This window comes from Myripristis murdjan, chromosome 7 (assembly GCF_902150065.1).
Source record: "Myripristis murdjan chromosome 7, fMyrMur1.1, whole genome shotgun sequence".
In the NCBI taxonomy this organism is placed as follows: Eukaryota; Metazoa; Chordata; class Actinopteri; order Holocentriformes; family Holocentridae; genus Myripristis; species Myripristis murdjan.
In genome coordinates, this window is record NC_043986.1 from 30633525 (window position 1) to 30646215 (window position 12691).

Sequence of the window (12691 nt, forward strand, 5' to 3'; positions counted from 1 at the left end):
GCAGACAGGCAGAAAGAGGACTTTTTAGAAAGCCTGTATGGAGATGTAGTGGAGGATAAACCTGCATAAGCCTGGTTTACCTACCTTTTAGTCTGATGTTTGGCTTCAGCCTGACACTCAGACTGCCAGTGGAGCAGCAATCTCTCCAACATTTAGAAATAGAGTGGAGTTCCAATCTGGGAGACAGGTGCAAGGCAAGTTCCAGCACCTTTGCCAGCAATGTTGAGCCACCTAATTTCATTAGCTTGTCAATTATCATGCCTTTTTCACCATGGGCTCCTCAGCATTACTAATAACACTAGTAGGCCCTCCTTTCACCTTGCATCTGGGTTGGAACCCCACTGTTTCCTGCTGCGCTCACGTCATCTGGGAAGAATAACTTATCAGTTAATTGGAGCAACTTCGAAGTGTTCATGTGTTTGAACTAGTGTGCACAGATGTTGGCTGATCCTGATCAGTTATTTCACACGCAGCACACGTGTACATGAATTCTAATTCATGTTTTACGGCAAACCAGTTGTTACAGTGTCAACCACAAAGGAAAAATCCAGCGAAAAGTAGAGCCATAGTACAGGTTGTGATCAGAGAGTCATGCATTTTAGTTTAATTTTAGTTTAAAAGTTTAATTTGAAACGGACATATCATTTCCTACATTTGACTGTAGATGTTTCCTTGTTGTTGATGTCAGGAAGTGTGCAAGATGTTAAAAGACCATCTCAGTGGTGACATGAACAAGATTTTCTACCTGAGATCAGTGGTATTTCCCATTTGAGCTGAATGTTGGGCGCCTATATCAACCGCCTTTCACACGACACACTGCAGCATCCATCCATACCATTGTCTCATTGGCATGCAATTCTATATCGCCAATCACTCACTCATCTTACTGCATTACTGTCTCTGGTTAGCGGGTCGTGATCACGGCAGGAACCCGCAGTGTTGGGGAGGTTGCTGACAGCTGTCACATCTGCTGCCTTTCGAAAGCATCTCGGCAAGCTCTAATATTGCTCCATAACAAGACGGGGAGAGCGGCGGGGTGTCGTTTGCATATTGTATTGGCAGAGGAGGTTCAGCCCCATGCATCTCTTATCAGTGATTATGACTGCGGCGTGTTTAACAGCGGTTGTACAGCAATTTCACAGCCGAGGGGAGGGAGAATAATTGTATTTTCCAAATGACTGAATGCAAACACTGTGTGCCACTGTGCTTTTGGGCTCCTCTCTTTTAGAGGGGGCTGAGGGGAGAAGGTATTATGTTACCGAGCGTAGGCATAAGGAGTGATGTAGTGGGTAAATAAAAAGTGGCTAAACCATGGTGTTGCTAGACTTACAGCCCCACTGGAGCACAGGCCTCCAGCACTCACACCCATAAGCATCAAATTTAAATAAAAGTTCAGCATCTTTGCCAAGGGTGTCACTAGTGGGAAGAACTGTTCATCAGACAGAAAAAAATATGAGATACTGGTCCAATTCACTGAACATGTGTCTTTGTGTCCCAAAAGCATACTACTGTACATATACTAATACCAAACAATACCTACAGTATACTCATTTTGATCATGTACTGTTTTTTATGTAGTTAGTATGATAGAAATACTGACCGACATACTGCGCTATTTTTAGCAATACATCAGCTGACGGTGATGTCACCAAAAGCCCAAAAATGTATTGTTGTTATGTATTTTTTTGTTTATTCCATTGAGCACCAGCAAGTGTGCATAAAAAATCAAGCAACAGTACCATCACAGATTTTTAAACAATCTCCCGTCTTCCATCATATAAAACTGGCAACTTCACAGCAGTGAGAAGGTTTTCCCTCTCACCTATTCCTTGAAATAAAGGGGATGCATGTCATCATTTTGTCTAACAAGGGAGGTGTTGTCCCATCATTCATCCCCAGTCAAAACACCCCCCGGCTATGCTGCCTTGTTGTGGAACAGGTGCTTAAGAGCATGGAAGATGATATAAGCACTGACATATTGTTTCATAAAGCCCAATAGCCCATATCATAGGGCAGCTTGTCATTACGTGGACAAATTTCCTTCTGCGCTGCTCAATAGGGGACACACACTGAAGCTGTTTGTCAGAGACTGTTTTTCAGCACCATGGACAGCGGCACAGCCTTTCTGCCAACACAACACATAGGAACAAACACTCAGCCAGGAATGGAAATTAAGGATTTGAGGCTACTTGGCAGCCATATCCATTAGACCCCACTGAAAATCTGGCTTAAGAGGGCAAATTTTGCAGCACAGACTGAGAAGCACTACCCATCAGCCCAAGGGTTGATGAAGTAATCCATCTCTGTGAGTACTGTGATTACTCGAGACAAGGGATACTTCTACTGCATGCGTTGAAAGTTGAAACAAAACAGTGTGTACTGCACAGAAGGACAGCCCTGTCGGACGAGAAGTACATGCAACAAGTTACAGTTGTGAAACTGAGTTGCTGAAATGCTCATGCCCCACTGGAGCGATTCCAAAAGTACAGTCTCTAGACCACCAGGGGTCCACAGAGAGGTTCCAGAGGGTGCACACCAAGGAGGAATAGTTTAATTTCACTCTTACTTCATTTGAAGTTAGGGCAAGGTGAGAGATGGTGTTATACAAATGTCAGCAGAGGTTTTGCACTCTTTGCTGCTGTCTCCCAAAGGGATTTCCCCAGAAAAAAAAATTAGAACAGAGTTCTAAATTGGGCCTATTAAGTAGGAGTAGACATGAAAATGTTTGGGAATCCCTGCTGTATTAAACACAGCAAAATTGTGTTGGTATAATTGGTGAGACGCACATTGCCAGATCATAACACAGTTGTCCTACTTACTGACACACATGGTGCAAGGCGTAAGATGTCTGTACGGGCATGAGACATGATGAATATGGTAAAGGGACGGTCTGTTTCTTGTGGAGCCCCTGCAAGCAAATAACATTACCGTCAAAAGCTCTGACAGTGAAATGTTTCTACAGTGCTACAAGGTCAAGTTACATTATTTATATGAAATCTTCTTTCACCTGCCTAGGACGTTCTGAACCAGTTAACCTCAGTGTGGCTGACTGTTTATTTGCAGAACTTTCCCTTTTAGGTCTTTTGAGGAGTGAAAGACAGAATCAATGCTAGAAATATAACTGATTTGTGTACATAGTGATCATTTGCTTTATGTTGATCATCAACAGAAAATCCACTGTTCTATTTACAGCTACAGTTCATAATCTGCAAGCAGAGGAAGTGTAGGCCGAGACATTGCTTGAAATGCTTATGAACTAAATCAGAGCTACACCGCTGTCTGTTTCCCAAGTAAAAAAACTGGTGTAGCTTGTGGAGTAAATAAACCTCTGTTAAATCCATGTAAACCCACTTTATTAGCTCACACCAGTTGTAGACATGTTATACTTTCATCAAACCCAGTCACCTTCCCCTGTTCATTTACAGAGTCTAGAGTGTTCTTTGCATTTATAAAGGGAAGTTTGCTCTGATTGGCTAATTAACGCTCAAAGCTGTTGTGAAATGCCTGATAAGTACACTTACCTAGTTCATCAGGTAATTTGACATGACAGTTAATTTAAATATTAAGCAGTGTTTCCCCCACTGCTGTTCAATACAACGTAGCCTCCAGACATGTTGGGTTGTAGAGGCTGATTTAGAGTTGAATGTCTTGCTGCCAACATACTTACACATTGTGCTGGTGTGTGGTTTATTTACCAAACCAAACTATATAGAAGAAGTTGAAAATAAAGTAAAACACAAGGGACGATCTTGTGAATTTGCCTGTTGCATTTCAGTGTTTTAAGAAGAGATGCTGCGCTGACAGCTCCGTGCTACGGGAAATCTCTCCACTCACCTCTGTGGTGTGGTGAAACAGCTCCCAAAATAAACTTTTAGTACAAAAATGAACATGAAAAAGTGGATTATACTGATGTAAAAAAAAAAAAACAAACAAAAAAAAAAAAACAAATGTCAGAACCCATTTTTTAAATATAAGTACAATTATTTGCTAGGGTTGTTTCCTCGTGGTGTGAGGTTACTATGTGGAAGATTCCTGCATACGCCACCTGCTGGATCTACTTTCTGATTCAAATAGGGAAATAACAAGAAACTAAACCTTTAATTTCCTCAGAACATGGGCACTGGGCCTTTTTTGTATGCTGGCATTATCTGCTTTGTGCATATTCAAACAAACAGGTCCCAAACAGATGTTTGCCAGATAAAGACGTGAAAGGAGACACATCAGCGGTCCAGAGGAGCACGGAGCAGCTAATATGGATAATTCACCACCATGTGGACACACATCCAAGAAACTACACAGGCCAACACTCGACCAAAACTCAATTTTGCTTTAATGCAACGTGTTCAGAGCATGTCTTTGGGGATTATTGAAAGGCATGTTGGGAATTGCAGGAAATTACTAACTTAAGTACAAGCAGACAAGGCTGGATAGGGTTGGGTGGGGATGGGGAATGGGTACCCAACTTAATCACAAAATATGAACTGTCGAGTAGTCTTCACTGGTCAAGATCAGCGAGCACTCTAGCTCAGAGGTTTTCAAAGTGTGGCCTAGGGACTCCCAGGGGTACTTGAGGGTCTTCCAAGGGGTCCTCAGCAAAATGAGGAATAGTTTAGTTTCACTTTAATTAAAATGCAAGCTGTGCTCAGACACCTTCACAAGCAGAACACAAGGAATCTGGTCCAGCATCACTGATCAGACAAATGTATCATTTTAATAATCATAAAAATAGTTTTTTTGTATATTTTTCAAAATATATTTTTGTAATGTTCAGGTAATTTTTATTTATTTTTTGGTATTATTATTATTATTATTATTATTATTATTGTATTTTTATTTATTTATTTACACATACTTACACATTTTTCCCCAAGGTTTCTAAAACAAATGGAGTGAATTTGCTCAGGTTTCATAGGGTTAATTCACTAGACATTGCCATACATCAAACTATGTAGCCTTTGAGTGATTATTGTAATATTTACAATATAGAAAAACCTGAGCAATTTTATGACAAAAATCCAAATATCTTTTCATACCAGGGTCTTGAGGGCAGACTCACTGAAGGTGGGGGTCCGAGGCTTGATGAGGACTAGTTTTGTTTCACCTCACTTCAGTATCACCACTCTGACATTTAAATACACAGTTTTAGTAATTAGAATTATAGTTTTCATGTCATTGTTTCAAAATAAGTTTTGCTCATTTAGCGATAATTTCTGCTAATTTTCAGTTGTTTTTTTTTTTTTTTCTTTTTTCTGATTTCTCATCATAATTTTCCCATGTTTTTGAAACAAATCAATAGAATATCCTCAGGTTTCGTGGGATTAGTTCACTTGACACTGCTGTGACACCAAACTGTGTACAAGTGATTCTTTAACATGTACAAGTGGAAATGTGGACAATTTCATCATGAAGGCAAACCAAAAGTGCGGGTGCGGGTCTACAACATGAAAAAGTTAGAAAACCCCTGCTCTAGCTAATGTTTATGAAATATGTGCAGGGAGAACCACAAAATTCGGTGCTATTCAGGTTTCACTGATTAAAATAAAAGATGTATATGTCGCTGCGCATTCCCGCCGTTTTCTAAAAACATTCAAATTTTAGCCTTGAGAAGTTGACGGGCCTTATAATGTGTTCCATATCATTCCGCCTATAATTGATATTCCCCCCCTGTGCGTCGCGGCACTGCCCATTTGGGGAGGCTCTTCCTCCGCCGCATGTAGCGCCGACTGCACGGCAGCGAGGGGAGGCAGTCAGTCCGCGTGCTGCTACTGAGGGAAGCTGCGGCGACTCGCGACTCTCCGTTACACGCAGGTATCTCCTCCCGCCGTCGTCAAAACAAGTCACCTGGATCTTTTTTTCCCCTCCAAAAAAACCTTTTTTTAAATCAACGCGTACTCCACCCGATGTGAGAGAGAAAGAAAGACAGGAAAAGGAGACAAGACAAAATAAGAGAGAGAGAGATGGGAGCGTTCAGGATGCTGCTGGGGAGTTTACATTACATGGGACTCTATTTGCAACTTAGTACCTCGACACGGCAAGCTGGACACACCGAGATAGAGAACCACATCTCCGGGAACGGTATGTGTGAAACCAGCCTTGAATGTCTTGTTTTTTCTTCTTTCTGTTGTGTCGAAATATGAAAATGTATCTGAAAAGGACGGCGTAGTTGGTGCCGTCTGCTCCCAACCAGAATAGGTGTAATACAAAAGGGAGCAGAGGCTGACAGGGAGATGTGGATAATATCGTCAAGTAACGCAAATGTGTTTTGTGCTCCTCTGTGACTGAATGAGACTACCTTGTGTCTTCACACTTCTTGCTGCCAGGCATTAAAGGAATGAGAGTTTCACCATTTAGTTCTCTGCAATCAACATTCAGCAACCAGTCATTCAGTGTAGGCATATCCGTCTGTCCATCTTGTGAGAGCAACAGACACCGTTTAAATTAGACAGTGTGACTGGTGAGGCTGAAGGCTGGTTAATATGATGGTCCTAAAGATGGCAATGTTGTGTGCTCTGTAGCTAAATGTAATCAGTAGTGAAGCAGCCCGTATTGTGTGGTCAGTCTGAACTCAGGAAGGACAGGTCTCTGCAGTTCAACACCAATCTCCCCTCTTAATCTGTTGGATTCATCTAAAATTCAAATGGAGCAGAGGTGATGTCAGCTGGTAGGTGGAAGTTACCATTTTCTGGTAGTATCCTCATGACATCAACACTCAACACCTCCCTCCCTCCAAGCCCATTCAGATCCAATCTCTTCCTCCTCCTCATGCACTGACGCTACAACCTAATTGGCCTCCAGGGCCTCTGGATTTTACACTTCATTGCGTCACCTGCGCGAAAGATCACGGCCGCCGTCGCCTGCTTCTTTCTGTCATCTCGGGCTTCTCCTGCCACTCTCCACAGATGCCACGCTGTCAGCCTGGCAGATGTGCAGGCCGCCGGTCAGGCGCAGCCTCAACTTGTGTGGGTAGAAAAATGAAGTGAGGAGGAGAGGAACAAAGCAGAGAGGGGGGAGGAGGGGTTGCCAGCAGGGCTAAATGCCTCAGTGCCCTTGGGCAGGCAGTGAGTGTTAGAGCCATTACCTCCGCCAGCCTCTGCTCCTTTTTTAAAGCTGCTTAATATCAGGAGCCCAGAGACTCAGACTCATTAAAACATATGGTCGCTCTTTTAGGTTCCACCCCAAACAAAGTTTAAAACTGCAAGTTTTGTAAGTAAAAACTCTTAAACCAACAGAGATGAATGTCCCATGCCTGACATAAGACCATAAATTCTCACTTTATATCCCGCTCTTTTTACCCAAATTAAATCTGATGTCAGACGTAGACAATTTTCTCTCCACAGCAAATGAGGAATCAAAACTTAAGAAAAAACCCAGTTTCCTAAACAGCAGCAAGTGAACTCTCCATCCAAAACAAAAGCAAGATTCAACTAAGTTAGATTTTTTTTTTTTTTTAGCTCTCTCATCAGTTTGTCATCTTTTGGTATGAAGCATCACAAACTGGCCCAGCTGCTTTGTGCTCTTTAGTGATGTCACATTACAGGATTCAGTACAAATTTTTCAAAATCCTTTTCTTTTGTTTCCATTTGGAGCCACTGGCAAATTTGCCTTGTGCAGTTTTAAGGCTCACCCATACATTTCATGTGTATATGGCTTGTAACTCTAACTATGCACTCATGAATTGGTATATTCATAACCTTGCCAAGCAGTATTTCTGTCAGAACCTGTGTTGTTGTCGGATTGGTTCGTGTTGTCATAGAAGAATATATTAGCACAGTGGTGGATTTAGTGCGACAACCGTGCACCTTCTAGTCCACCCATGTTTTATTTTTTATTTTTTATTTTTTATTTTTTAGTTTTTCTCTTTTGTATCACAGTGGTAAGCTGGAAAAATTCAGGAGCATAGAATGAGCCTGCATTTGTGCTCTTGCAGAGTATCAGAATATGCGCTTAGCAGATTAACACTAGTTTAATACCTAATTACAGTGCTAAAATATTAAGTGGCTATTCATGTGCAGTGCAACTTTATAATTAGGGACACTTTGGAAACTGAAGTGTAATCAAGATAGTCTTTCAGTCTGTATGATGGATGAGTTGGAGAATGTAATGGAGGGTGAACTTGCCTGAATTCAGTTTACTGCCGTTTTATTTGCAGAATTGAGTTTAGCCTCCTTTTTAGACTCAGAAATTATGACCAAAATTTATAGTAGGCATTATACAATTGTAAAAAGCAATAGACTGATACGAGTTATGTAAGGATAGGATCTTTTGAGGAGTAATTTGTTTTGGTTCATACTGATGGGTTTTTGTCTTATGATGATCACTGACTGGTGGTTTTAATTTATCCTCCTTCTTTATTTACCACCGCATCACCAGGCAAGCTGGAATAGAGAGAAGCAAGGAAAAAAGGAAGGAAAGTAAGAAATGAAAAAGCAAGATAATAAAAAGTAATGAAAGAAAAACAGTTTTCGAATCCTTATTTGATTTTCATAATGTTCCAGTCTGCATCTGCCTGCGCACTGTTTTGATCATTGATGCTTTTCAATTAACATCTCATTAGGGCTCGGTTATCCAACGAGGCGATTATTCCAGCCAATCAATTGCCTTAATTAATCTGTGAAGGGTAAATGAGCCATTAGGCCAATAAGATGCTGAAACTTTCCAAAGGAAACACAGATTCTAATGAGACACCAGGAGCAACGCTCACAGACTTTTTCATAACATTTGGATTATTGGTTTTGCAGCTCTATTTGATATGGCGTCATACCCGGCAAGCGTTTACACATGGTGATGTGCAGGAGGCAAGCAGAGAACAAAATGTTCACAAGATAATAATCTGTAAACCGTTTTAAGTGACATCAGAGTGATGAAACCCTTTCAGAGCCCTGTGGAAAATAACATCTCAATTTTCATTTTGGCATTACATCTACATGGGTCTACATACCACCATCTATTCAATGTCAGAGTGTCTGAATTTGAGGCAAGGTGTGTGCTGACTGGACTACGGGAGATATTCACGCCTGCACTTCACACCAATCTTTTATCCTCGCCCTATTCTGACCTCCATCCACAGAGAAACCAGCACACATTCTGGGCCCCACTGCAGCAGATTGGATTCTAGACACTTTTTCCAATTCAAGAGACCAAACATTTACCATTCTGTCAAGACAGACATCCTCTATGGCTATGGAGTGATATCTGGGCTTAAAAGGCTTCAGGCATGGCTGCTCTGCTACACGATGACAGCATTTGACAAGAATCTATTGGATGGATCTATGAGTGTAAACCAAGTCCCCCAGACGGTTCAGACAGGCACGACATGATGCAGCCACCGCCTGTGATGGTTAAGCCTCCGTCACAACCAAGTTTTTGCCACAACGATGATGAACAGTGATGTTTTCCATGTAAATGATGTGGATATTTAATATATAAATTAAACTGATGACAAGGCTGTACAGCTAGAGCACTGAGGCAGCAACATCACACTACAGTTAGAGACTGTTAAACTCACAAACTTAACAATGGCCAATGCAGTATCCCTGGCAAACATTCAAGAGCAGCTTGTGGGGTTTAGTTGTGTCTTCGGCAAAATCAGACTCCAAATGTTCCCGTCTGCTCCGAGCTTTCCCATTTACTCTCAGTTCAAACTCATTTAATTCTACGGGAGTTTTACTGGCATGGCGCTGGGAGTACATACATAGCCAAAACAGAAGGTGACAAAATGAGCCACTGCAGAGCAGTAACAATCACATAAGAACAGATTACTGTCGGCAGCTGTAGTAAAATGGGTCTGATGCCAGATATTCAGAACCAAAACAAGTAATGAGGACCTCACGTACATCAGCCAATCAGAGAACCAGATTATCACTCAAAATATTCACTCATGCTGCCTAGTAGAGGCCAATATACAGCAAAACAAAGACAAACACGATAATATTTGCAGAGTATGCATTGGGAATTGTAGCAATTTGCACAAACAAATAATAATAATGATGATAATGAAGATAACGCTAATAATAGTAGCACAAACAGCAACATCCCACCATTTTTGTATGCCAGCCAGTCTCAGAGCAACCAGAATGAAAACAAACCAAAAGAAATATTTTCATGTCAAAACTTTAGAAAAGCCATATTGATGCACATGTGGTGCAGTTGTTTCAACAGTACAAAGCACCCAAAGAATATATTAAAAAAAAAAAAAATCCTATTCATATGAAATATTTATACTATCATTAATCATTAACACCATATGGCAAAACTGAACATTGGTCGTGTTGAGTTGTAATATGAAATATCTCACAAAATGACACTTTTAGTGCATAAACAAACATGGAAAAAGCAGATTATAAATCAGTGTAAAAACAATTAGTCACAGTACCCATTTATTGTGTATTTACAGTTATTTATTAAAGTACTCAATTCCTTCCTGGCACAAGGTTACTATGTGGAAGTTTCCTGCAGACGCTACCTGCTGCATCTACTTTTCCATTCAAAAAGGAAAATAACATCAGCTTTGTAATATTCTCAAAAAATAAGTACCAGGTTGTTTTGTGGATTCACATCATATCCAGGTAACTGTACAATCCAACACTCTACCTAAGTGTAGTTGTGCTTTAATCCTTTCGATTTCTAGCTTTTATATTGAAGGCAGAACGGCCTGACTTCCTATATCATTCTGTCTTATTCTAGTTGTTTTAGGAAGCTGCTTCTCCGCTTCTCTATTCTCCACAGATTCCTCAGCTTGTCACAGCTGGCACTGTGAATCACCACACTGCAGACATTTTCCTCCAAAGTATTTTATCGCCAAATCACAGCTCATTAGAGAATCAATTTCAAGAAGCTTCATTTGGTGATCAGAGTGCTTGAGAGCAGGATCGGCACAAATTCTGATACACATTGTTGGCACACCTCTAATTTGTAAGAAATACATTTTACAGCTGAAATTACACACCAACTGGGGTGGTTGGTAATGTTGGAGTATATCTGACTTGGCAGTGTAAGTCATGTTTATATCCACACATCTGTAACAAGAAGAAATGAGATCCAGATGATATTTTCCAGGTTTGCCTGTTTTGGCTGGTTTCCTCAGCCACTTAACCTGTACGCTGTCATGATTTACTTGGTTTTGCTGTCAATTACAATGCCATTATGTGCCCTTTTCACAGTCAAATACAGTGAAGGTCTAGTCTGCTTTGAGAATTGGTCAGGTTTCTCCAGTATCTGATGTAATTTTTTTTTTTTTTTTTTTTTTTTTGGAGGGGGGGCAGAGGAGTCATATTTTCTCTCTCTCTCTCTCTCTCTCTCTCTCTCTCTCTCTCTCTCTCTCTCTCTCTCTCTCTCTCTCTCTCCAGCCCCCAAAGATAGTATTGGCTAGAAAGGGAGGTGAAGAGGAAAAGAGAAAGAAGGGAAGCTGTCAGAAATCACAAAAAAGACAGGAAAGAGAGCAGGAGAGAGGGACAAGCTGACAGTTTTAAAGCTTGTTGGAGCTCAGCGGTAGGTAGAGTCAATGTATTTAGGTCCTGACCTCAGTATATACTCCTCACTGAGAAGACAAGTGCTGCAGGGCAGTTTGGGATAAACTACAGCGAGTATAGAAAATATTAGCTGCTCACCTTTCGCCTGCACAATCCACATCTCGGTTATCTCTGGACTGAAAAATCCATCTCTTAGCTGCCTCCTTTTCATCTGCATCTTTCTTTCATGAATGGACTGTAATATTCCACAACATAAATAACCAGTGTACTACTCTCTGTTTCCAAATGACGCAACACAATAGTGATTCAACCTATAGCCAATCCGTGAAAGCTTTTGCATTCAGGCCAAGCTCACACTTCATGGTTTTAGCTGTAATTTTCCAGTCCAACAAAATGTTTTGCAGATTTGAACCTAATTGCTGCTAGTGCCAGTCAGCGATGCTCGGTAAGTCGGAGCCATCCAGAGATGTGTGCTGTGCCTGTGTTTGAGCCATCCCATACGCCCTGACATTTTCAAATATGTTGGAAATTATTGATGCAACACTCAAGATGCTCTCGTAGTTTGAGTGATCTACAACATACCTGCAGAGCACAGATGGGGAACCTTCTTCCTAGCTAGGAAGCAAGCACATCTTTCAAGGGCCTTAAAAAATATTAGATTAAAATTTATCTCAATAATTTCATTAACATTTTAATATTGATAAGAAGAATTTAATTGTTAAAATAACATTCTTTTTATTGTTCAAACTTGACACTGACCTTAATGACATGGCTGGAGCTGCTTCTCTTTGGCAAAGTGTCCGATGTTAGATGGTGGTGATGATGATGATGATGATGATGATGATGATGTTGCTCTTCGCAGGTGGTTTTCCAGGTTTGGATCAGTCGGTCTTGAGTGAAACCAAGTCTTTCCAAGAATCCATTTTGAAAAGAACTGCTCACAGCAGTAGGCTGTCCCAGCAGATGCAATCTTGAGTGCATGCCTCCTCAGAACGGGAAAATCCTCAGGACGCTGCAGGCCAGAGAGAAGAACTGTAAATTTCTTGCAGGCTTGAAGTGTTCTTTTTTCCTCAGTATTTTGCACCATATTAGTAATCTACTCTTTGATGTTTTTTCAGGACAAACTGACACTTTGGAACAATTTTTCTTTGTCTGGTGCTCGCATCTCCACAGCGGCAAGAAGGCAATCCACAAATCCTCCTTGTGAAAGAGGTTTCAGCGTC

General features: G+C 41.0%; 1 protein-coding gene across 1 annotated transcript in view; it reads left to right on the top strand.

Annotated features, from left to right (window-relative positions):
- Nucleotides 1-5701: 5701 nt before the first annotated feature.
- Nucleotides 5702-12691, top strand: part of vstm2la (V-set and transmembrane domain containing 2 like a) — a 56168-nt gene continuing 49178 nt past the window's right edge. Inside the window, exon 1 of the mRNA XM_030055238.1 lies at nt 5702-6075. Within this exon, the coding sequence (XP_029911098.1) occupies nt 5958-6075 (118 nt within the window). The 5' untranslated portion in view covers nt 5702-5957. The remainder of the gene's footprint in view (nt 6076-12691) is intronic.